The sequence below is a fragment of the Nyctibius grandis genome, chromosome 1 (genome assembly GCF_013368605.1).
Source record: "Nyctibius grandis isolate bNycGra1 chromosome 1, bNycGra1.pri, whole genome shotgun sequence".
In the NCBI taxonomy this organism is placed as follows: Eukaryota; Metazoa; Chordata; class Aves; order Nyctibiiformes; family Nyctibiidae; genus Nyctibius; species Nyctibius grandis.
The window spans coordinates 74,803,150-74,829,877 of NC_090658.1; the positions used below are offsets into that span (position 1 = coordinate 74,803,150).

Sequence of the window (26,728 nt, forward strand, 5' to 3'; positions counted from 1 at the left end):
GGCTAGGCAATGAGCCATGAGGGAAATTACAGATGTTTTGATCAGTCAAAACTACTTTAAAATATGTAAGCTATGCATAAAATTTGCAAGTTGAGTCTGTGAAAATCCGAGCTTCTGCTCTAAAAGATACAGGGGACCAGCAGAGGCTTCTCGTCCAAACAAGAAGGGTTTCTGCCAGGGCCTTCTCCAGGGCAGGTCCCCAGACCTTGATGCTTCCTCTCCAACTCCAGAAGTGTGTGACCATCTTGAGTGGATGCTGTCCATGGCAAAACACTCAGCTTCATCTCTGAAAACTTCCTGAGTTTTCTTTCACACCTGAAAGGTGCTAGTTCAGGTTGCTGAATTACAGCAGCCCAGCTCTGCAAGCAAGACATTGCAGGGATGGAGCACTGGAAAAGGGCTGAAAAACCTGAACACGTTTGGACTAAGTGATCTCCAGCCATCCTCCTCCTCATCCTGAGGAACATTTTCCTGCGATTCTGTAATTCTCATCACTGCCTTAGTCTGCTTTTTTTCCAGCACCACCACAGTACCAAGAATGGGGGCCAGCATAGTACTTAGTTCTGTGTAAGATATTATTATTTCTATAATGCCAATATATCCTCCTGGGATCCTGACTGATTTCAACAGTGTGACTGTTCCATCGCAATAGAAAGAGGAGATTTACTTTGGGATTCAACTTTAAATATTGTAAATTGCAGAACGGCTCATGAAATCAGTTTAACAAAAATGTCCTTGCACTGCCAGGGCCCCTTTGAAATGGCATTTCCAGACACCTTTGTGCTAGCAAAAAAATATCAGGCACCCTGCCAACAAAGTAGTGACTTTTGCAGAATTATAGAATACAAAGTCTAATGGGAAGCTTTTAACTTCAATAGTTGACTTGGAGAGAAATTTTTCATTCAAATTACAACAAACACCTGCAGCCAAGGAGTAAGACATGTTTTGTTTCAGTTTATCAGCTACTGGGCTTCTCATGTGTACAATATCAACTATATTACAAAGCTGTCATACTAGTCATGTGTTTAGTTCAATTAAACACTCCCATAAAATATGTTTTCGCTATGATCAATCCATTAGGGGCTTCTCTTGTGGTTTTTTTTTTGTTTTTTTTTTTTGTTTTTTTAGGGGAGGAGGTATTTTTGCAGGCTAGGGAGATATTAATAGAAAACAACAGTACTGCAAACTGAGCAGCGGCACTTGGTCAGAGAATACATGCTGTATTAAAGCAGCAAGGCTTGTCGGGGAGATTAAACAGCCCCGGCTTGTGTTCGTATTCAGCCAGTTAGATAGTACAGCAAAAACCTCAAGGCAAACGGTTTCATTAAACATTAATTTGTGAAGCGCTTCAAAGTTAAGGTTGAGGCATGCTTCTGTATAATACATAATATTATTCAACATCTAAAAAAGTTGTTTTGGATGCAATTAAGGAATAATGCTACAGCTCTTAGCAGAGTGATTCAATGGAATTCAGGGAGGTCTTGAACCATTTAACACAGGCAAACATACAGCAGAGGAAGGGCTTGCGAGTCTCTCTCCCTTTTAATTTGGCAGATCTGAGGAAAAGAAGTTGTGTAGGGGTTTAAAGCGTGGCCTTTGATTCGTTTGCTTTAGCATTTCAAGCTTATCAAAGTGGCTTAGTTCCTAGAAGACAGCTAGAAGTTGTTTACAGTCATTCATGGTGTGAAAATTGGACAAATGGTGACCTTCACAGCAAGACTAGTTGGAAAGTTTTGCAGAGGATGGGCTACAACTCAGCCTTATTCTCCAGTTCCTTCCTAGCTCTGAGACGAAGCTGCTGCTGTTGCATTAAGTGCTCGGGAGCAGCAACAAGAACCTCTTTCCAAGAAAGTGCCCAGTGAGCAGAGTTCTGGGAGGGCTGAGACCCCAGAGAGGATGGCAGCATGGAAGCCAGCACGTGGAAGCAGAGCGCTTGTCCTCAGGTCCCCAGCACTCCTCCTGCCAAGGGTGCTGGCTGGGCGGCACAGTCCTTGCTGGCAATGTGGGGCAAAGCCCACCTGCAAGGCAGCTGGTACATCGGGGTCAGCAGACAAGGGCTAAAACTATCTGCACGTACACTTTGGTTTTTACAGGTATACCCACCTTCCAGTGCCAATGAATAAACATGGTTAGTAGTGCAACATTAATTCAACTGTAAGGACAAAAAATGTTTAATCTATGCTTAAAAAACGTCCTTATTTCATACAACACCTGGGGCTATTCGGGGCATTTATGATTTCACACACAAGCTGTATTCATGAAACACAGGAAAGCCAACCAGCAGGTTATTTTTTCTTGCAATTTTTGTGAAGTACTTTACAAAGCACTTACAGATATAAGTGTGTAAGAACATACTTTCCTCTAAAAAGAACGACCTTTACTTTACGTTCTACTGGCTTACCAGTCTTCACTCCATGCAGTATGCTATCCTGTACAGTTGCTCAATGCATGTTCATAACAAGAAGTCCTAAAAATCACTACAATTGCAAGAACTGCTTTGCAGGCCTATCTCCTGTAACAGCTGTATTATTGACCATGTCCCCACATTCCCTGCTGCAAAGCAACTATTTCAGAATCTCACCTAGTTCCTTTACTAGACATCAACTACTGTGCACCACTGGAAGGGGAAAAAGAAGAGGAAAGATGTAGAAACTGGAATAATTTGTTAAAAAAGTAGTAGTTACTGTGAGTGGGGGCTCTCACTTACCTTGGGGCAAGTGAAGATGAATTTTCCACCATACAAGCTGCTCTAATATTCTTTGGTATTGACATTACAAATTAACTGCAGCAAGACACCTTCGTTGACTCTATTAAAAACCAGCTGAGGTAGGAGAGTCCAGCAGCACCCTACTAACACTGGTCTAGAGCCAGCTCCAGTTTGGAAACTACTGTTCACCTTTACAGGCAGGTTGTATCTTTGCAAGTAATAACTCAAAATGCACCAGAGACACCCAAACAGCTTTTCAAGAGCCAGCTGAATGCTGGCAAGCATGAAGCTAGGTGTAAGCCAATTTGGTGAAAAGCCATACGAGTTCCTCTGCATTTACTGTCCATTGAACTGCACGGTAACAATTTTTGGTATCATCTAAGGTATACTAAAGAGTTACCTTCAATAACATGACAGTTTTCTTACCAGGAGCTTGCATATCTAAGGAAACAGAGTGCCAGCAGCACTGGGTAGGCAAGGAAGGAAGAAAAACCTGAAGGATGTGGTAACAGACAAGACAGAAGAATCTCTATCACAAAATAACTGAGCAAAGAATAGAGTTTTTCTGTCAATAGTTGGGATTTCAAGACCCCAGTGTTAATTTGCAAGCTTACTGAAAACTCGCCACTCTCTGTGCCCAGCATGCTCTTTCGCTGTTGGGAGCAGAGTGTGCCAACCAGTTGCAGTAGTGCTCCACCATCTACCGCTTTCCTCTGGACTGAAGTGTACGCAGTTAAAGTGAGCATGGAAGTGCCATATGCTGAACTCTGCCGACAGCAGGCTATTTGCCATAAACTCCCTTCTCTGTAAAAGAACATGCCTGCCTCTTGTGTTTTCCCTCTCACTGCACAGCTGAGGTTGGAAGGCACCTCCAGAGATGATCTAGTCCAATACCCATCACCCCCCCTCCATGTGTCCAGATGGGTTTTGAAGGAGAGCCCACAACCTTTCAGGCAACCTGCTCCACTGTTTGACCACCCTCACCTGAAAAGGTTTTTCTGATGTTTAAATGGATCCTCCTGTATTTCAATGTGTGCCCATTGCCTCTCAGCCTGCCACTAAGCACCACTGAGAAGTCTGGTCGTTTTTACTCCCTCTCCATCAAGTATTTATACACATTGTTAAGATCCCTCCTGGACCTTCTCTTCTCCAGGCTGAGCAGTCCCATCTTTCTCAGCTTCTCCTCATACAACAGATGCTCCACTCCTTAATCATCATCATGGCCTTTTGGTGGACTAGCTCCAGTAAGTCTGTGTCTCTCTTGTACCAAGGGAGCCCAGAACCGGACCCAGCACTCCAGATCCGAGTAGAAAAGATCACCTCCCTTGACCTGCTAGCAACACTCTTCCTAACGTAACCTGCAAGACTGCTGGCCTTTGCAGGCTGGCTCATGGTCAGCCTGTTACCCACCACAGCCCCCAGTGGTTTTTCAGAACTTGCAGGAACACTGGCTTCCCCTTTCAAAAGAGGTCCCGCTCTGCCCCCAGGCATCACTCAAGCTGGGGAGGTTTCTTCCACACCACACCCTCCCTTCACCCTGCTCCAAACCAGAGAGCTGGCAGGAGGCCCAGCCCAGCTCACAGCTGACTCAGCAGCAGGGAGAGGAAACAAGCTTTTTAGTAGGAAAAAGTTTAGCAAGTTCCCAGGGCTATCAAAGAAGTATTTTTATGGTAAATGCTTTATATAAAAGCTTTCCTAAGAGCTTCTGAGAAGTTGGAAGTGGTAGGTACAAAAATCTGCCCAGTTCTTATAATAAAGCAAGCAATTTAAGAGCGCAAAAGAGCATGCCCTTTGGAGTTCTCCACTTTCCCAGAGTGATGTAGCAATATGAAGAAGGCTGCATCTCCTCAGTCAAACCTGCAGCAGCATTGATGTATTACCATAGCCTGTAGAAAGATTATAGTCTTTTATTGGTTTCTCATTTTACAGGTTCAGATTTCACTTTCAATAGTAAAGTTCAATAAATTGATTCCCTAATCATAAAAACTTGTTTTACACATTATGTACAGGTACTCAGAGACTACAGCCATACAGCATGTCACGGCTATACCATAGACCCTTCACACAGAACAAGGTGGGGAGAGGCACGAACGTAATAACGTACATTCAGAGATCAAGTTGTGGATACGCAGAGTGCATTTGGCACAGCTCACTGAAGATTGCCCACACAGGGACAGTAAAACAATCCCAACTAAGTGATAATGTGGATTAGTTCAACTACATTAATTCCCAGAGGAACACTTAATTCACAATTAAACTAGCCATCAGAAGAGATTTGATTAAGTTGAATCAAATGCAGCTGAACTAATAATTTTAGTTTCATTAAGTATCCCTCTATAGACAAATCCTAGACCTTGAGATCTGTCTCTAATATAAAACAAGTCTTTAGTTGAGATATGCAGAAGTTTGAGAACTGAGGGGAGCTCAGGTATTAGACATATTCTTTGGCAGTTTGATACAAATATAAAAAATAGATTACTTCTGAGGACTAAACTAAGCTTTTCCCATTTTATATCTTTCCTGCCAGCACCAGAACTGCTTCAGTGGCACAGTAACACTTACATACGGTAACTTAAACACAGCCTTACATTTCAATGAAACAAACTTCATATTACAGATAAACTTCAATACTCAAGATAGCCTGTTGGAGGGTATCTGCTCCCCACAAAGAGGTCAAACTCAACAGTCAGTGAGAAAACTTTCCTATGGCAATGACAGAATCCAGGAAACACAGCACTACTCTTCCATCTTCTCTGCAGTACAGTAACTGGCAAATATCAGAGACCAGTCTGCAAAAGGCAGCCACCCATAATACTCTGAGCATTCCAGCTCATATGGAGTGTTATCTGATGTCAAAACCATTAGTTAATTAATTGATTAAACATCCCTTTCTCTTTTGTGAGATAAAGTAGACAACAGCTCTTTCATGTAACTGCAATCTGATCTTAGTGTGATGAAAAACTACAGCTAAGTTTATGCAATCTGCTTTACAGCATTACATCAAGCTACAACAGTTAAAACACACCGTTTCACAAAGAAGCAGACATTCATTTAAAATCTGGCAGTTCCCTTTTAAAAGCAGAAGTTTTCCCTTCTAGTGACATGACTACCCCAAAGGAGATAAAGCCAGACTCATTTTGAAGGGTGCAGGGAAGAAGGAAACACTTCCAGAAGGAAGTGTCCAACAGTTCTACAGCCTGCAGGGCAGAATGCTGCCACACTAACATTTGTCTCCAGTAATACAGCTCTAAAGATATAGCTTTGTCCAAGTGCTGCTATAAAGATTTTCAATTTCATATTACTTCCAACAATAGGAATGTAATTCAAATAGGACATTCCACAACAAAGACCATTTAGCTAGTGTACCTATTTAGTTACCTCAGTTTCAAGACACTGTAGTGCAGCTTCACTTCATCTTCTTTCTTGTCTGTTCCATACTCCCATTCAAAATTCTAATGTGCAGTTCAGAACAAACCTAACCAAAGGCTTAAGCAGACTCCTCTGCTGGGTACAGAAGCACAGCAAGCAAGTCATGTTAGCCACGGAAGTGGACCTCATCCATTTGTCCATTTTCAGATTGCCAGAGCCTTAGCCAGCTTGTCACCCTAGGTGAGAATTTTAGGGGAAAAATAGGTATACAAACAATACATAGTACTGTTTATGCTTATTCCTGATGGAAAAATGACCTGATGCTAAAAGAAGTTCCACTCAGGGCTGTAGGAATACTTTGATTTTACTTTTCTTTAAAAAAAAAAAAGGATGGATGGTGCTACACAGACTACCCAATCCACTTACCATAGAAACTTCCATTCCTTTTTATGGAACCTTCTCAGTATTTCTAGAACTTGATACCTACTGCTGGCTTAATCATCACAGCCAAGTAGCAGTCTCTATTCTCATAGTTAACAGAACCAATACTGACCCCTCTGAAATTCACATATTATATAGTAATATACCTGAAGATAAACCAGCTTATTAGCTTTGAAATACCTGACCATGAAGAATTAAAAAGAAACAAGCTGGCAAGAGTTCTTCCTTGGATTTAAGGACCTTCAGGGGATGGAACTCCTATTTATGTTGTCCTGTAGATTTCACAAGACTTAATTCTTGCACGTTCTTTTGGTCACTTGGACATGAAAGTGAGGGTAATTCAGCTTTGGATAGATTTGCTTGCAATAACTGTCTTTTTCATACAGGAAATCTGTGAATTTCCCCCTCCCCATAGATTCTCACGCATTCACACAGACTGTCTAGAAAGGTAAGACACTTTATTGAATTTGTTGATAAATTAAGAAAGGACTATGAACCAGACTTATGGGTCACAGGTGCTTGTAAACAGACATCACTTCCTTCCCACAGAAAGCTTGACTCCCTGTACTCAGCCAGAAGTCACTTTCCCCAGCGTTGCTCACAGGCTGCATAGTGATGGAGGGCAGAGAAAAAGTCTTCATAGCTGATGTTCAGGTGGGAAGGCAAAGAACTGAGAAAGCAAGTTCAAAAAGTTAAAATAAGCTTTAATAGACACTACACAATTCGTATGGCCAGCCAGGAATATCACTACTTAAAGCAAGCTATTGCCTGAGTAACCTTGTGAAGTTGCTCTCACTGTTATTGTCACTCAACTCTAGTAACTAAACTTGCACCTTGTCAATATCTTAATACCTTGCCATCCTCTAAATCAAAGCCTACCCAGTAGAGCCCAAGTGCACTTCAAATTAGTGAGGAAGTTGCAGAAGCACAGGTCTGCCCAGCCATTTAAGTGCCCCATAAATGGTCTCAGATTTAAGAAAAACAGCAACTCTAGTCAGTTCAGTTCTTGCCAAAATTGAAAAGTAATCCAGAGGCATGATCATCTTACTTTATCCTATTTCCCTGATATCCTTAGTTTCCCTGATAGAAACCTGCAAGCCACTCAAAATTCACATAAGGAACACTGACAGAACTGGGACTGGACCACTGAGACTAGATGGTGACAGAAGTTGTTCCTTAAACCTGAAGAGTAAAGCCTGCTGTTGCCTAATCGTGGCTGAAGGAGCAACAATGAATGTTTGACAGGTTTCATTTAACAATTTTTAAAGTACCCTTAAATCAATCTCCAGACACCTTTGTTTAGACAGGTGTCCTGTTATGGCTATTTCCATAAGGTAAGTCACATAAAGACTGTAGTTAGATATTATTCCAATCTGTTTCACAGTATTTATAGGCAACTCACATGATCTCTGTCAGTCTGATGTGCCATGGAAGGAATCCTAATGTGCTGTCCACAGGACCAAACTTCAAGACTAAATCAGGATCAGGAAATCCATTTGTACCTGTAACAACAAGTTAAGTTAGGTTTTGTCAAATTCACCAGGAGATTTGTTTAGTTCTAAATCCTAAGGCATCTGCTTTTTAATTGAATGCGTTTTTTTTTAATGAAGTGAAGCTCCTGAGGACAAGTTAACAATTAAGAGCCCAAGAGGACAGACTGGTCTTGCACCACCTGAAAAGAACCAGCTGAGCAAACCTTAACACTGCTGTTTAGACTGACTTGTTCTAGTTTTGTCTTGGCAAACTTGATTTTAGTAGCACAGAACATACTGCACCCTGACTCATACCTATGACAGTCCTAACTCAACTATGTGGAGTTGCAGTCAAGTAAAGTAAAAGGACTACTAACACACAAAACAAAAACAACTTAAGGTGACTCCACTGAAGAACAAATTAATATCACAGACTGTCACAAAAAGAAGTTGTAAAAAAAAAATACCCTGTCAGATAACTGTCTCTTTCTGAGTATGGAGCTAGACAGACAATTTTAGAAATAACTTCCACTATGAAATTTCAGAAAAACTGTTACAGGTGGCATCTGTCTGGTTAGATGAGTGAGGAAGAACAGAGCAATATATTTTTCTTTTACTAAGTGGACAGCATGACCCATTCCAGGGCAAGGCTAGATAACACTGAAAGACTTAGTGCTAAGTGCTCACACTCTTACTACCCATACCTTAAAACCCCAGTCACTGCCATTCCACTAGTCTAATCCCAACACAGATGACCTCACTGTCTCTGCCCAGTCTCTGAAACGGCATATAAACAGCTGTTTGAAAAAAGCTACTAAACTTCATTCCCTGAAAAGCTGAGACCAAATACTACAGTTTTATGCACAAGGAAGTCTCCCCCAAAAAAGAGAAGCTAAATAAAATCTTCAGTAGCTTGCTGTCTTGCTCACCAGTGAGAGCATCCTACTGATCTTCTGAGGTTGAAGACAATCAGTGACCAAAGGACACTGTCTCCCTTCCATATACTTCTGCCATGCCTGAGCTACTCCAGGCCAAAACTGACAGGCAATAAGCGTAGAACAAACAGTCTTGGTCCAGCCTTCCTTGCTAATTCTAGCAAGTTGATTAGGGCAACACATGAAAACCAGTATAGTACCCCAAGCAGACCCAAGAAGGTAAGCTGTTCTTCATGCGCCTACCTAGCTCATCTGAAAAGCATTTCAGCAGTCATAACCCTACTTTGTTATAATGCTGCAATTAGTCATGATTACTGCATGCTATTTCTTGTTACCCCTTCCATTATCCACTTATTCTAGAAGTTAACTGCAAGAATGCTTACATTGCATAATGCCTACCTTTAGCAGATAAAAAAAATTAATACTGCCTATTGCTCTGAACTTCAGATGTTATTTCTCATTTCTTTTCTCACTTGTTTAATAAAACCAAACCAGTTAAGTCTTTTACAAGTTTAAGTTTAGTTGTGAGGAACTTAAATTTGGGAATAACAGAACAGGAAAATAATACTATCCTATTGGATAACACTCCACCCAGGTTTTGAAACTGAAGCTGGAGATTTCAAAAAGTTCACATCCTCCCACCCCACTGAATCATGACAATAATAATCCTTTTACCAGAGGTAAAGCTATTTTCCCAAGCATGTGCATTTCTACAGAAGGATGAAGTATTTAGATATGAGTGCCATATGCCACAGTCCAAATCTTATCTCAAAGTTAAGAAAAAATTCTAAAGCAAAAGCCGCTATGTGTTCAAGCTAACATGTTAGTATTAAAGAGCTTTGCAGGGAAGCAGTGAATACTTAAGAAGTGGGGACTCTGGAGGAAGTGGACAGCTTTACTCATCAGCTGATTCAGTAGCTGAGTACTCCTCAGCTGGCCAGTTCAGCAGCAGGATCTTCAACACTGCAATGGCTTTTCAAACAGGAAAAGACCTTCACAGAGCCCAGTTAATGCTAATATTTCCTTCTGGTTCCTATCCAAAGGAAAATGAAAATGTACACTGTAGTATTACTGTCAGAACAGCCTATTCACAACACAGTACACTGTGCTTTCCACTCTGCATTCATTTCCCTACCTAAACATATCAACACTACAGATACTTTACATGTGGAAGCTCCCTCAGAGCTGTTAGGGTTACAGCACTCTTCAAATATAGTATACACAAAATAGAAGGATTTGGGAGCAGACTCTCAAAAAAAAAAAAGGCCAAAAAGACTTGGACACTGAAGGGACAGGAATCTGGCAATATCCCTTCTAGGTCAGAAGTTCTGTGAGGGGAACATGAAAGAATTTGTAGAGCTGACAGTACTACCCTTCTCCACACAGATTTTACAGGGCAACTTGAACAGCCTTAACTGATAGTTATATTCTTTACTGGGAAGGCAGACAGCAAGTAGAGACAATGTTATAACGCAGCTGGCACCTGCTTTTCTGAAAACAAGCTGGTTAGCTGAGGCACTGCTCAGAAGAAAGTACTTACAGTGAAGAAAACTCAAGCTGTAAGAATTAGAGCATGACTGGATTAAGAACCAGAAAAGAAACATGACAAGCTAGAACCATACCATTTTAGGACTAGACTTCAATAACTGCATCCTAAATATGAACAGAAAGTTAAAAAACTACATTATCAAGTATTTAAATTAAAATGTGAAAAAAACCAGAAACTTACAGAAGTGACTATGAACACAAACCCTAAAAAAATAGCTACTCAAGTAGTGCTTTTCAGAACTCACTCTCAACTTAGATCAGTAACTCACAGATGTTTACATTCAACCTTGCCATTAAGGATGCACAGAAACTAAGTTTGCCTACAACTAAAATGAGTAGTTTCATAAGTTGCTACTAAATCAGTCATGAAAGAACAGTTCTTCTCCTCCAGCTGTCCTAAACATTAAAACCAAGCAAATTAATAAGCAGGACTAGTTATAGATACTATCCTTAGTTATTAGCCATACAGATTAAGCAGCCTGTTTCCAAAGTTTACAGTTTTGACAGATTAAAAGTCTAGGAGATTTCTCTCTGTCCTCAGCTAGCATGCATTACTCGAACATTACATCTGTTCAATTTAAGATCGGACCTAATACTTTTAACATATCCAGACAAATGCACGGACAGAAGATCATGAACAAGTATTTGAGAAGCTCCAGTTAAACATCACTGGCCAAAATACATACGTGGGTATCAACTATCACCAGTTCTTCACAAAATGAGTGCCTGTTTTAAAGAAGCAATTATTTATTTCCTTAAATTGCCTTTGGGTTATAACAGGATAGATATCCAAGTTATTTCTTCAGGTGCCTTATCAAATATGTTTAATAATTCCATTACAGTGAGAAGCTATCATGCAGTATGCTGACAACAGGGGTAGAATTCAGTTTGAAATTAAGATTAAAGTGTCTAAACTGCCACTGTAGCCAATCTGCAGAGCAATTCAGCTGACCACCCATTTGAAAAGAAAAAATCACTCCCTAAAGTCCAATTAATGGGAGCCACAAATAATGTACCTGCAGTCATCCAGGTTGAAGGGTGCAATCTGAAACCTGAACCCTGCTGAGCTAATTACAGCTGCAATTAACATTCATGAATCACCTAGGAAAGCTGAGCAACTATTACTGCTCCATGAGCGACTATTACACCTCTGGGGAAGTGCAGCCTTGTTCTAAACTACCCCTGCCCTTTTCCTAGCTATTGCATGTAGCCACACACCTCAGTGCAGAGTCAGCAATCTGCATGAATTAGTAACAAAGATAACTAAGCTAGTGCGGGTTATACAGCAGCAAAGGATCAGCAAGTACTCTATGATTTGCACTCAGGGTGGTAGTTAGGCAGCAGTAACAGCTTTAATTGCTGTCATGAGATCTGGAAAAGACTCTGTCCATACCCAGGTTTGCAGCATGCTAACTTGCAGGAAGTTAACCTAAATTATAATAGCCTAGTTTTAGCTGATCCCAGCAGTACATTTCTCAGAAAGCTCATCATGGAACATGCCACAGAGGTAAACTCTGAAAAACTGAGATTCTCCAATTTAGCTTAAGGTTTCCTTTTCTGCTTAAAGAAAAAACTCAAAAGGGAGTAAACCAGTAAGAACTTTCTAGTAGAAGCCTGAAAGCAAAAAATCATAACTTACCCTGACAGACTAAGCATCAAGATGCATACATTCTAACCAATAAATACACTAGAAACCAAATCAGTTATGAATTGACTACTCTCTCCCTTCTTCCCCACAGACCATGTCATACTTACTACTTAATAAGTTGTCTAACACATTCACATCCAGGTCTGTGTGTGTTCTTTGCTGCTGTGCTACCAACTGACAGAAGTTCTGAGCAGCTTTTACTATGTCTGCTTTTCCATCTTCTGGAGACAGCACCTTCAATGCAGATTGGCAATTTAAAACTGAAAGTACAAAACACAGTTTAAAAGCAACAGGAACATAGATGTTTTGAAAGTGCTTTAGATAGTCACAGGATACAACTGAAAATAACTTTTACTTCATATATTATACAACTAGTCATAGATACCTACTTCTGTAAGAGATGGATGAGGTGTAAGAGTCTTCTGGATTTGCTGGATCACTAAAATGCAAGTTTAAGGCAACTATTTGGAAGAGTAGTGTGAAAAGTGGTTTTATTAATGTCAGTCTTGAAATGTAGAGTCTTCCAGGGAAGTTGCATTGGTTCTTACGCCGTCAGGCAAAGCAGTGAGAGGAAGGCGCCTATATAGCAACTTGGGGGGTGGTAAGCAATGCAGAAAGTCTTGCAGTTCAGGGAAAGGAAAAAAGAGGATTTAATTCCTACCCTAAAAGAGGAAGGCGTTTTAACAGCTACTGTGGACATTCATGTGACACAGTGATTAAGCTGGGGCCCTCTCTGAATATAATCACAGGATCTTTCAGCGGCACTTAAAAAGTGATGCAAGAGTTAAGATATTGATTTAAGATCGCTACAGACAAGTTCGAAAACAGAGGACACTTCACAACAATCTTATTGTCTACACTATCGTGAGGCAAGAGTCTTCTCACGCTACATGACTTGCATCATTGTCAGTTCTGGTAACGTATGTAAGAGGTAAACTTACCAAGGAAGCTGAAGGCTACAGAGTGCACTAAACCGAGCTTGAAGTAACTGGGTTAAATACTAGTGTGTGGGCACATCAGACTGATACAGAACTTACGATAGTTATAACCAGATACTTAAAGCCAGCATTTCTTGAAACTGCAGAACCTGACTGCAAAGGACCGCAAAATACAGTCAGAAGACTCATAACACCACCTAAAAAACCTCAGTTAGTCTATCCAAAGCCACCACAATTAAAATAATTGTTCCTTGATACTGTTTGATTTGTCATATGTCCTATGTTAAAGGATATTTCTCTAACAGTATTCATAAGCGTAAGACACATCATTTTGCTTCTCAGAAGTGAAAAACTGCAGTTTAATATTATAAACCAGAGAGATGTCAGCTTGTTCAGTTCAAAGTATGAAGCGTCTGATCTGACTGTAGAGCCTTCTAAGTAAGAAGGAAAAATTCTAAAGAGAACAGAAAACACCTCTGCTTTTCATAGTTACCAGCACAAAAGGTTCCTAAGAGTTAAATGTACCCTTTCAGTCAGCAAGTCAGAGCAGTCTTTCAGTAGCTCATTTGGTCTGGACATAAATATCCCGATATAGGTAAGTGTAGCTAAGTGTGCTAGAGTTTAAGACCTTAAAAGCCTGCCAACCCCATTTTCTGTGGGTTATTTCAACCTTCACAGGAATAAAGAGAAATAACATGAAACTTGGGTGTTTCCATGTAAATGTGAGCACCTTAGCCTAAGCTGCTTACAAGGTAAGTTTATGCTACAACACTGAACTTTATACTGGAAAACTGGCACAAAGGATCTCGCCATCCTATCAGCTCTTGTAGGGGAAGTGAAAGCCAGCCAGCAGCACCTTACATGCAGCTAAATGTACTACAGCTTGTGAAGTGTAGTCTTAAGTCTTTGAACTATGCAATATGATTGTCTTAAAACATAAGTTGTTTTTTTTTGTTATGAGATCTATTTAAATACTATGAGCTGTAGTTAGGAGACCTGGAAGTATCAGCCTATCCCTCTGAGGTAAAGGCCTGCTTTAGTAAGTACATGCTTCTGATTTACTACATTTGAACAGACTTCTAGTGTTTGTGTTAGTCAGCATACCTAAATGAATACTTACAGCAGATAGCATTGAATAAGGAACATTAACCTTGAAACATATTCCCATTTTCCATTTCTACTACGTGCAAAAGCTGCTATCACAATTTTTTTACTTATTTTTTTAACTTACACCCTTTACCTTCCTGATGTCATGACAACCAGCAGTTTTGCTCTTTCCCTTCTTCCTCCCGACTTTGAGGTATAAGTTTGGAAAGATCGAAGTGCACACATTGCTAGCTTGACATCAGTTCCCTTAGAGTAACTTCAGTGCTTTTTCAACTCTCTCAGCAAAAGAATTCATCTCACTGAAACAGTGGGGAGTTGAGTTACACTGATGCATTAAAGGGGTCATGGAACAACAGTTGGGCTAAAGGGAAGATCAGACTACCCAGTAATGATCACTATGGGAAGGAGAGAGCAACACTTTACTATTAGTCAACAACAAATAAGCACAATGAAAGTTTAATACTAGCCCAGGAACATTGCATGTGTTCTGATAATCAGTGCTTAATGAAGGAAAAGGTCACTGTACACAGGGATGTGTTTAAGTAAAAGCAGAGTTATGATTTATATACAGCTATTTAGGGTCACACCAATCACCCCTCACAATTCATCTTACCTTCATCAGCTTTGTCTTGATTTGCAAATTCCACGGTATACTTGGAGCAATCTAGTCCTAAGAGTTCTTGCTGCTGTTTTAAAATTTCATCCATCAATCTTGAATTATTCCTCTTGAAAATACCTTTAAAAAAGGTTGGATGTCAGCCAACTCATATAAAGAATGCCACAAGACAAATCTGACACTAGGCAGGAAGAAAAAAGAATCAGGTAGTCAGTACTGGTTTCAAACTGGAGTTCACAAGTATGATAAGAATCCAAAGCAAATGCTACTGCACATGACTAATTTCAGTGACCTTGGAAAGACAACTCATGTGCTTTCGTTCCTCTTTCACTCAGCCCGGTTTAAGTAGCATGCTGCAACTGCACAAGGGATAGTTCAATACTTACTTCATTGTCCTTAGTATGCTAGTGTGGGAATATAACAGAAGATTGGCAAGGAGGATTGTAAACATGCCCAAGTGACTTGCACCTGGGGTGTCGAAAAACACATATACCACTAACTGTTGTTTAGTCTTGTGTGCTTGACAGTAAAACATCCGTGTTTAGATAACATAGGCCTGTGATAAGACTCAGAAGCACCTAATCGTTCGTACCTGAGATTCCTGCCCTGCTGTGAGAAAGATCAAATCACAGTGGAAAACTACTGCCTGCAAGAAACCCCTGATATACAGGCGAAAGAAGCAGGCCCAAAACCTCTCGCTCTCTCTCTAGCAGGAACCGAGCTCTGCGGTGCCTGCATCCCCGCTTGCGTGCCTTTGCCCCGGGTGCTTCTTCGGAGATCCCCCAGTTTGCAAGGTAACGGGAATATATTTGGTCTTTGCATTTTATCTGTGGTTTTGTGGTTGTTCCTGCGTCCTGCCTGTATCGTCTCACACAGCTAGCAATAGTTTGAGATAGCAATACCCCACCAGCACAGGACCATCAAGTCAGATTAACACCAAGTTTCTTTAATGCCCATGCTGCTGTAGATTTGCAGCCTATGTCTGCTACCACTTACCGCCACACCACTAAGGCTACAGGCTAACAAAGTAAGAGCCAGAAGGCTAAATCTGCATATCAGGCCAGAGTAACTGTCCACTCTTATGCAATGGATTTCCTAACAAAAGGATTTCACAAGCTGTATATTTCAAGGAGTTAATGCAGTCCCCGAGGCCTTTTTATACTGACATGTTTATGTCAGACACATTTTGAGTGCAGGAGATCACAAAAACTTGCTTAATCAAACATACTTGTGTTCCTGTTTTAAAATAAATTCTAGCTCTTAAGTGACACACAAGACAACTATTTCTAATTAAAAGCCACGGTAAAAATTAAGTGTTACAGCTTAAACATTTACAACGCGAAAGCATGGCTAGGCACATTTACTTAGGAACTGATAATGCCTTTATCACATTGTATTCAGAGGTTGTTACTAAGAGCCTAAGTTTCATTCAGAAATCCTCTGTCAAGCACTTCTGTGGATCAGTCTATAAATGCCCACACAATCTTACAAGAAACACTGAACCGGTATACAATTTTATGATCAGGCTTATGATTCATCACCTCAACCTGATTCTGGGATTAGAAACTGCTACAAACAGCGGTTTCCACATTAGTAGTGGTCAAAGAGAGTATAAGCATTGGGTTAAGACATTAATACATTAGGAGTCAGTTTGCCATATGAAGTGATACAATGCATTTCTTTAATATGCTAGTCTTTTAGCCCTAGTGAGTTAGTATAGTATTTTTATACAGGCTTCAGCAGAGGCTTTAACAGGTGGTAAAGCACCTGGTTTTCCTTCCATCCTGGATACTTCCCACAAAAAAATAATTTACTTCATTACACAAGTGTTAGTGATGCTTATAACTGATTTCACATGCTGACAGACAAGCAAATCTCAGTAATGGAGCAACCTTGATAGAAAAAATAGTGATAGAATACTTTCACTAAATCTAAACTAAAGTTAAATTGTTACGCTTTGTACTCCTGCTTGCTAGTGTATATCCACATGTATTAGAAGTTGAAACTGCTGCTTTGAATAATGCTGTTTGATACAACTCTGCTTGGATAAGTCTGTTTTGTGCTAGAGTTAGCACTGATTGTCTTCCTTACACTTAAGGTCAGCAGCACTGCAGCTACTGCAATTGCTAATCCCATACCACCTTCAAGTAAGATCTGTACAAGGTTGCACATGCCTCAACTCTAAGAGTCACTTCACTTCCACTCACTTTTCAACATGAGAAAAAAAACTATGTTCAATATTCAGAAAGAGTTGGCATAATTAGGAGAGGCTCTCAATCTGGGAAACAGACAGTTGCTCTCTTCTTCCCCTTCCCCACCCAACACTAATGATATCAATTCTTTTCTCATGAGAAGTTGTTGCCTACTCCTGTCAAAGACTGGAAGAACAGATTTAATAATCTGCACTCCAGCTCTAAAGTAAATGAAGACATTGAGGATAACAGGTAGGAGAATAGACTAAGGTGCTTACTGCTCAATAAAAAGGGACATCAGACAAAGGACTTGGTCCAGCTCTGAAGTGGAGGTCCTTAATATACACAGTGGATACTGAAGACATGCTAATGTACTCTTGAGATTTATCTTAATATCACCAGCATTTCCCTTCCACTCTCCTCGTTTATCTCACCCACCTCCTTAGCTGTTCAAACCTCAGTCCTGTGTTGCTCTTGGAATAGCAGTTTACATTAAACTGGAAGCTACTGTAGTTGTACTGTATAGTTCTAGTACGTCTTTCTTGGATCAGTTGGAATTTAGGTGTAGAGGTATTTCCACCAACCTTAACATACCTGCAGTTTTCCTGCAGAGAAGATCCTGAAGCACATCAGAAGGTAGTAAACATCCAAACTAACCAAAATCTGCACTGAAAACCAATAGCATTTGGGAACTTTACTCCTTCACTGTTTTGTCTCTCAGTGCACAGGAGACTTGTTCTTATGAATGCATGACGGCAAATACAGTCCTGCCGGAGGCAATGTACGTGGGCCAAATCCACATTTGACTTCAAAAAGTTATTTACGTGGTTGTGGCTCAGACATACACTCCCTTCCCTTACAGTATCTCAAAAGCCCATTTGTCTACAAGGTGCGTTTTTTAAAAACTTTGAAAATACATCCAAGTGAGTTCTGGAAGATGCTGTTGCTAATTTATACATTATAAATACAGCAAACGAGTTCATGAGTAGACCAACTTCACTAACAGAATTCAAGTGTTCCTAGGCAGCAAGAGTTAAGTCTTGATTTAATGCCACCTTCCCATTTTGTCCACAGTCTTTCCTAGAAATTGAAAGCAAGTCCATAACATGATTTTAACATTATAGAAAGTTAATGTTTGACAGGAGGTCTAATAAATTTTAGCCATACAACAGTTGTTTGCTGGTAAGTGGGGAAAATTTCAGCCCTACTACTGTTTCTAAAATGGAATACAAACATAAAATTGTCACCGTTATTTCTCATTAGAAATAATTTTTGGTTTTGAAAAGCAGAAACAGTTTTTTTCAGACAGAACTCTGGAGTCTTTGCAAGCTGGTGCAAATGTGTGTATTCCAGAAAACGAAATGTTTTAAGAATTACTCATATTTAAGCACTACGATTCCAAAAGCAAGAGAGTATAAAACTTCAGTTTATTTTTTTTTAAACTACTGTGAATGTGTGAGCTGTTTCCAGAGATAATTCTTGTTTTTACAACACAAGCTGCAAACCTGCTATTGATCATTACTCCTCATTAGGGCAGAGGCAAACCAGAAGTGTTTTAGCTTCCTGCAATAGTCCTCCATTACACGGATCTTTTCCAAGGCACATGCCTTTTGCTCAGTTTTACAATAGTTACAAGCCATGCCTCTTTGCAATCAACTGTGGTGTTGCAGCATATTATGGTTAAAGACTGACAAATGCAGTTTGTAATTAAGAGGCTGCGAGTTCAGCAGAAGCAAGGATCAAAACTGACAGGAATTGTGAACTGGAGGGGAACAACCAGCAGAGAAACACCAGGTGGTGTCAACTATTTGTTTGGCTGGCTGGACTACCACAGCCACCACCTGTTAATGCCTTGGTAGCATCTCAAAGTTCAATATTTGCACCTGCCCTACTTTTTAAAGCAGCAGAATCTGGCAAAATACAGAAGAAGAGTCAGTCCTTCCTTACAAGGGAACACCTTAACCAAAGTTAGGCCTAGAAAATAATACATTTCCACAGCATTTCAGTTATTTGCTTTTTCTCAACTCCCTTCCAGTGCCAACAAGGGAAGAGTCATAAGGTAACAAGTCTGTTTTAAGCATCAAACTATTAACAGTTTTGGAAACATCAAATCATAGCCCACTTCAAATAATGTACATGCAAGAAACTTTTAACTCACGAACAACTTTTACCTACGTCCTCGTGTTGGATCATGCTGGTTGGAGTTTAATGGAGGAAAGCAGGCTTTGGGTCTTTACACTGGACCTCACAGGATACAGAGAGCTAGAAAAATGTATTAGGCTTGTCTATTCCAAGAGTCTAGAAAAAAATATAATCCAAGTTTGAAAGTGGCTGAAGTCACTTAAGTTTCATCCACATTAAAGCCACTTAAGCTAGTGAGCACTAACCAAACAGGAAGAATTCAAGTCGGAACTTATAACCTCATAGGTGACCATTCCTCCACATTTTTTTTGGAGGGACATTCTGTACCAGGAGAACAAGAGCTCATCAGCAATCAAGAGAAGAGATACTACTTTCACATTACCCATACCTATAAGGAGATTATCTTCTACAGATTAGCGTTAGCCCTTTTAATAAATGTGGCCTGAGGACCTCTGCCGACTCAACACCAAAACACAATTGTTGAATTTGAAGTTTCATATGGGTGAAGACCCCCAGCAGATGCCATGTGATACTGGTATCTCACAAAAAGTGCTCCAGTGACACAAAACCAGAACATATTTATCTTACCCAGTGAACACACTGAACACCCAGAAAGTTTTATGGATTTATCAGATGTGCTAAACTACCAAGTAATTTGGAAGAGATTAAAAGCCTACATTTGGGGCTAATGAAATAATTTATATTGCTTACTGCAGTACTCAATCCTTTCAAAGAATTTCTAAGAGAAAAATGGTCAGACGTAAAGCAGTTCACCAGAAAGCTAAACCCAGGATGAAGAAATCCAAGTTCCCAATACAGTCATACTACAGGCTTTAAGAAGCCTTCAATGTGAAGCATCTATTCAGGAGCCCAAAGTACTCAAATGCCAAGATTCAGCAAGCTCCCAAAAAGCGCTCTAGACTTGGCCCAAAGTATTTCAGGAAAGCTTCACTGATGGACATAAGTAACACTCAAGCAAGCTCTCGATGGGCAAAGTGACTTTAACAGAAGAAAGTTAAATTACGTTACACTGGTTAAAGGCTTCTGCTCCCCAGAAGATACTTTACTGCTACTATATAATTGCGTAATGACTGCCTTCTGACCACGAGAAGGCTGCGTTATTTCCTCAGAGATAAGGTCTTGACCAACATGGCTGGATTTCTACCAATTAATAGGACTGGCAATACAGAACTCCACAGAAATAAATCCTTGATCAAAAAACTATTTAAATAAAATTTTAGTCAATCTGGATTTAATAACCAAGGTGCACACAGTAGCATTAAGTTTATTGTGGCTTTGTTCTGCTGATATCAATGAAAACTGGGAGAATGAAAAGTGCCCCTAAACACTAGAGACAGCAGAAGCATGCCACCTTAGGCCTCCAAGCCTGCTGCAGCAGGGGAGGAAACCTCATTTCCTAGTGCTGCAACTCACAGCACCATATATTTATTACAGTACAAGACAGTTACTTACACTATGGTCCTCTTGCATTCTGCAAAGACCTTTTTACCCCAGTCTTCTGGCATACTGATCTTTATGGATTCAGAGAAGACAGCCAAATAGCTGATGACGTTCCACAAGTATTATCCAATACATTTGTAACATACTGGGTTCTGTAATTGCCCATGAGAATCAGCACAACTCCAGCCAAGTTGCCCACAGAGTTACTGGTGCAGCTGCTGTAACACACTAGTGTCAGCTGGGATGCAGCTACTTATTTTGACACTGAAAAATATAGAAACAACCTTCTACTTAGTCATTTTGTTAAAATTATAGAATGTCACTACTATAAACAAATAAACAGCTTATCTGGCACTTCTTTAGAGAACTTCATGCTTCCCTCTCTTCCTACAGAAGGGGCAATTAAGGACACATTTTAATTTAAACCTTCTACAGGAAACTAACAGTATTTCCTCCACAAAACACAACCATGGAAGACTACTCCTGTAATCAAAGTTTCCTGTTCTAATGAGAAGAATCTCAGTACTACAAATATGCAACAAAGGAAAAGGAAACAAATCAAAGTATACCTTACTACATCTAAGACAGATTTAGAGCACTTGTCATTGTGTTTCCATCTTCACCACAGCCAGCATCAGTGGGGACAACGTATCTTTGATAAGTCAATAGTTGGTACAATTGAATGAACAGAAAACCTTACTGAAGCAGCTCAGCAGACCAAAAGTAAGGCTCACCACCTGAGAAGATGAAAACAAGTGCACAGCATAATTAAGGTTCACCCTCTGCTACTGATAAGAGCAAGCTGTACCTTACTTTATTCACCTTTACTATACTAGCATTACTGCAGAGGGTTCCAGGCATCACTATTACTCAGAAACAGATTTAGCAACAGCTGCAACGTCCTACTTAACAACAAGTCTCTCTGGAAATAAGGAGACACCATAAGGAGCTTAGCACCAAAAGAAAGGCAACATATCTGACGTTACCAGGAGTAAGTATATACTCAAGCCATATGAATGACTACTTGCTCACACTCTGAAACCAGTTAAAAAGGCTCAGCTGACAAGATGCTGTGCAAAAGGCAGCTGTGGTTGCTATCCCAGAAAACCCATTGAACATCCATGCAGAACATGCATGTGTAATGGCAGGCTATTCTCATCAACTCTGAAAGTCTGGCAAAAGCCACTGCTTTAAAACGTTTTAGTTGCTCTGCGTTGTCTTGCCTTCTTCAATTATGTTCCAACAAACTGGAATTCAAGCTGGCAATAAAACCAGCATATTCTGGTATCAAAAGACTAATAGAAGAATGAACTACTGAGAAGTATTATGTCTTGACACTAAAGTCATGAGATCATAACCATATTTTTAGAATTCAAGGTGTTAACAAAACCTTTTAACTTGCAATTTTAGCATGAATGTAACAATACGTGGAAACAGCAGCAAATAATCTCCAATATTTTTTTTCCTGAACTGCTAACAGACAGTTGTTCTGCAAGGTTATTTCAGCTGTCCTCTTCATAACCTTGTCATTTCTGGTCATCACATTTACAGTCTTGTAACAGACTTAGATCTGACTGGATCTCAACACACGTGCTGGAGAAGCAGAAGTAGCTTCTCCACAATGAAGGCATCAGACACTACAACAGCGCTTGCTCCTCCCTGTCATGCAGGAACTCAGCAACAGTGGCTACCTAAGCACTGACTGGCTCCTTCTCCCTCCTCAGTGTTGAATGGTTGCACGGTGAGAAATCAGAAAACCAAGACCACCAAGAAACTCTCAGCTGGATCTGTTCCTCAATTCAGTTCTCATATATATGATCTGTGCAGCACAACACAGGGATCTAAAAAAGGGACTAAGCATACATACATATTAGGCAATACTGCAGGCAGCTTATTTCAGGTTTAACACAAAACAGAGATCCTGTAGCATAAAAAGTCTCTCTTCAGGCTGCGAGGGAAACTCACACTCTTGTTCAGTGCTAATATTTGCTCTGCAGCGTTTAACCTGGTTGAATGCTTTCCAAATTGAAAGCAAAAAGCATCAACACATAAATGGCTTTTCAGAGGGTGCAGACTGTTTTCTGTATCCTTGAGATGTTATGCAAATATTTTATACCATTCCTTGACTTCCAAATGAGGAAGTAAGTATTCTCCCACTGAAACACAATCTAACTAAATTCCACAACAACCCTGCACAGATGGCTAGTTTAAACTGCTAAGTGACTGGTATTAAGCCCAGTTTCTTAAAAAGATCTTAGAGAATTTAGTGAAAGTCAAGCCACTTGAGTCTTGTACCACATATGAAGGACCAGAGAGGAAACTGAACTATTAATGGCAGTGGTTTTTTTGGGGGGGGGGGGGGGGGGGGGGGTGGGGAGGGAAATCAAATGCCTACACTCAGGGAAAGACCTCCATACCTTGGATGCTTTTGCACACTTGACAATAGATTGCACCTACTTACATGGGATGCACTGTTCAGTTTTCCTGAGAGAGCACTAGAAGACAACTATTACAAACTGTACCTCTAACTTGGCATAAATCTACAGACTTAATCTAATTAGCGTGACATCCCTAGACAGCCATCAGAAGTGGCTCAAAACAACAGTTAAACACTAGTCTCTTACAGTCTCACCATTGACAGTAAAAGCACAGGGATCTTCAGCATGAAGCCTTCTCCTCTGGAGAGGACAGAAACATAGGATGCAGTCCATCTCACGTATTATTAGCCCGTTTGAGCTGATAACTTGCCTAGTCTCAGTTAAAGATCATCTCTCAGCAGCTGGGCAGAAAGCTTCACCTAAGAAAATCTTAAATATTGCTGGTTTCATCTCTTCAATAGGAAAGGATAGGTATGAGGAAGACAGATTTGTTCCACGATTACCTCACAGAATGTTAAAGCTAAATTCTGATCTTATCTCAGTGACGTGGAATCAGTGTATCTGCAAGAGCAAGAGTTCAACAGTCTTACACCTGAGACCTAGCAATGAATAAAATCAACACAGCGGACATGAAAAAAAAACACCAAAGCTTTCACAAGCACTGGCTCAGAGTTAACTCAAGCGTGAAGTAGCATCAGTCCTTATACCAAGTGCAGACCATGTAATGTAATTTTACCATACAGACAGCACACAGAACACACGTGCTTATGTTCAACTACCTTTCCGTCCTGTCTCGTCACAGGAGAAAGAGTACATGAAAATAGATGGCTGCTCTCATTCGTCCACTTCTGGAAGTTCAGACATAGCTCATAAACAGAACTTGCAACAGCCGTTAGCCTAAAGCTCCTCTCTACTAACAGCCTGTACCCCACACCGGCACGGCCTTGGGATGGCAGCAGTTCCTGTCAGCCCAGGGCTGGGGACAAGGCTCTAGAAAGGCACCGCTAGTGAGCGGGGTCGGGTCACCCCCCCACAGAGGCTGGGGCCAGAGGGCACTGGGGGCATTCCCCAGGCTTACCTGGAGCGCTGCAGAGGCCAGGCAGTACCAGGGGACGGGAAAGGAGCTGCTATCAGCGAGGCTGGCACCCGGCTCGGGAAGACCCCGGGAGAGGGAGGCCCCTCGGGCCCGCGCTGGTGGTGCGGCGGGCGCAGCCGGCGCCCGCCTGCCCGGAGGCGCTCCCCAGGGCGGCCACCGTCCGGGCCGGGATTCGGGGCGCCTCCGCGGTACGACCTCCTCCCGGCCCCGCTCACCATTATGGTCGTAGACGCTGACGTAGGAGATGCCCACCGCCATGCACCACACCACCAGGCTGGCCATGTCCGCGTAGCTCGGCTCCTCCTCGGTCACCACCAGCCCCATGTGCACCGGCAGCTTCTGCAGAGCCCGCCCGTCCGACCGCCACCGCTGCCGGCGCTGCGCCGCACCCCCGGGCCGCCGCCGCCCCGCGCCGGCCTTACGGAAGCCGAAAGCGCCGGCGGCGGGCGCCAGGAGGGCGCAGGAGGCGGCGGCGGAGGCGGCGCGGCGCCAGAGCCAGGCGCGGGGCCCGGCGGCGGCGCGCCCGCGCAGGCAGGCCAGCAGCGCGCGCTGCAGGCAGAGCAGGGCGCACAGCAGCGCGTGCAGCGCGCGCCACGCCAGCCCGCCCGCCCCGCTCATGGACAGCGCCCACTCAACCGACAGGAGCGCGCGGGGCAGCGGCGAGGAGCCGGCGGGGGAAGGGGCAGGAGCTGCCTCAGCCGCAGCGCACCGCCTGCCACACCGCCGCCATCCCCTCACCGAGACTTAAGTCCGCGTCCCCCGCCCGGCAACCGCCCCCAGCGCCGCCATCTCCCTGCCGCCACGCCTGATCTTTCACCTCTCACCCCGCCACATGCAAGGCGCCCGTTGGCCGCCAGGCCGGCTGCCGTCACTTCCGGCCGCGGAGAGCGAATGACGTGGCCCTGAGGGAAGGGACGGGGCGGGGCCAGGAGGGGAGGGGAAGCCGGGAACGGCCCGGGGCGGGGGCGGGGCGAGCCCCGCCCCCGGGAGTAGGCAGGGTCTAGGGCGGGGCCGCGCCCCCTGGCGGCCGTTGCTGGCGGCGCCCCCGCGTGTGGCTGGGGCGGGAAACGGGCGGTGGCCGGGAGAGGCGGGGACACGGCGTTTGGAAGGAGCCTCGCCAGCCCCTGCTCAGCCTCGGGCGGCCTAACCCCGCCTCGGGCCGGGCGGCGAGGCGGCCCGATCCTCCGGCCGATTCAGGGGCTCGTCTTAAGACCCTCCCTGCGTCCAGCCCCACGCCTTGCTCTTCTTGATGCCCGTAGCGCCTCGTTGGCGCTGGCGTTTGAAACGGGGGAAATCTGAACCCCACAGGGGCAGCCGCGCCGCACGGGTGGCTTTATTAAACCGTCTGTTTCACCCTCACAGCACACTGCAAGCACTCGCGCAGCGGCTCTGTGGCTCAGGCATGGGAAATGGGGCTAGAGCGGCCTCCAGAAACCCGCTTGCCCCTGCCATGGCCCAGAAGGTGAGGCCTCAGGGGTGCACGGCCTGTTTAGCAGTCTGCCACAAAACCTGCCGTTCCCAGGTTTTGCTGCCTTGGACTGTAACAACTCACAGACCTGAAGATACAAATCCCACTGCAGGCGAAAGAGAGAGCAAGAGCTAACAAGCTAGTCCTGTGCCATCAGACAGATGGGTGGGCTGAAACGACACTGGGAGATATTTAAAGTACTCTATTAAAAGAATCCACCAATGTAAAACTGAATGAAAAATTCAGTCTCACAAAAATATTTTTCTTGCTCAGAAAATAAGTGCTCCCCAGACATCTAATACAGACCAACATTAGCCAGCAAAAATAACACAGTCAAACGGCGAGGAAGGCTTGTGCTCTTCCATAAATACCTACATCTTTAGCTACCAGAAATCTGTGTGGCTGATGGTATGTTAAAAAGTTAAAATGTAAAGAAAAATTAACATCTTTCTGTTCCAGTTGTACAGCTTAATGTGTTGGGTGCCTAAGAAACCCAAGTGTCAACTGCATTTGCATAAGCGATGTAACCAAACTCTGACACCTGACAAAACAGCCTCTGTGAAGGTGAGTGATTACTCAGTTACTGAATGCCAACAGACGATAAAGAATAATAGAAACTGTTTGCTTTGAAAAGTAATTTGCTAGTGTTATTACTCCTCAGTTATCAGCCAAGATTTATGAACTGCCAGGAAACCCCTCAGATTACTGTTTGTAAGTCACTGGTTTTAGTGGTCTCGATAATCCAATTTTGTTTAGTTTTCAAGCACTTTGGAAACTGCTTGATACAATTTGTACATACATCAGAGTTGATGCATATACCATTAAGTCCTTCTTTTTTGTGCAAAAGTCTGGAAGGTTCCTGCCAGTGAAGGGGAGTGCTTGCAGTGTGTACTCCCACGTGAAGTACACCTAACCCAAATGTATACATGAGGCATCTTGAGTCAATTAGCTACTCAGCTACCAAAATAAACTCACCCAAAACTTTGTCTCACTTGAACTTATTCTAATATTTGCCAGAGGTAGAGATCTATTTCCTGAGAATCTCCCTTTTTCTGTTTACAACAACAGAATTGGGTCAAATCGACCCCAGTGTCTTTATTCCTCACTACTCATTAAGTTTGGAACTAGTATTAAATCTCATCAACCAGGACACTGATTCTTCTGTTTGTTACATTTGCTGTGACGAAGATGAGCCTTCTGTGTTTTGCCT

General features: G+C 42.4%; 1 protein-coding gene across 1 annotated transcript; it reads right to left on the minus strand.

Annotated features, from left to right (window-relative positions):
- Positions 1 to 6,954: 6,954 nt before the first annotated feature.
- On the minus strand, positions 6,955 to 24,861 carry NUS1 (NUS1 dehydrodolichyl diphosphate synthase subunit). The gene is made up of 5 exons (XM_068414121.1): positions 24,266 to 24,861; positions 14,779 to 14,901; positions 12,228 to 12,380; positions 7,920 to 8,019; positions 6,955 to 7,187 (listed from the first exon to the last, which is right to left on the minus strand). The coding sequence occupies exons 1-5, from the start codon at positions 24,666 to 24,668 to the stop codon at positions 7,097 to 7,099; spliced, it is 870 nt and encodes a 289-aa protein (XP_068270222.1). The 5' UTR covers positions 24,669 to 24,861; the 3' UTR covers positions 6,955 to 7,096.
- Positions 24,862 to 26,728: the final 1,867 nt, after the last annotated feature.

What these genes read in the sequence shown, in the direction of transcription:
- NUS1 (XM_068414121.1), bottom strand. Translation starts at nt 24,668, where the DNA reads ATGAGCGGGGCGGGCGGGCTGGCGTGGCGCGCGCTGCACGCGCTGCTG. An exon ending in CAGCGTCTACGACCATAATG is followed by an intron (nt 14,902 to 24,265) that starts GTGAGCGGGGCC and finishes CCTTTTTTAAAG; the next exon opens with GTATTTTCAAGAGGAATAAT. An exon ending in ATCAGACTGACAGAGATCAT is followed by an intron (nt 7,188 to 7,919) that starts GTGAGTTGCCTA and finishes TTGCTTTCTCAG; the next exon opens with TTCTTTGCCTTCCCACCTGA.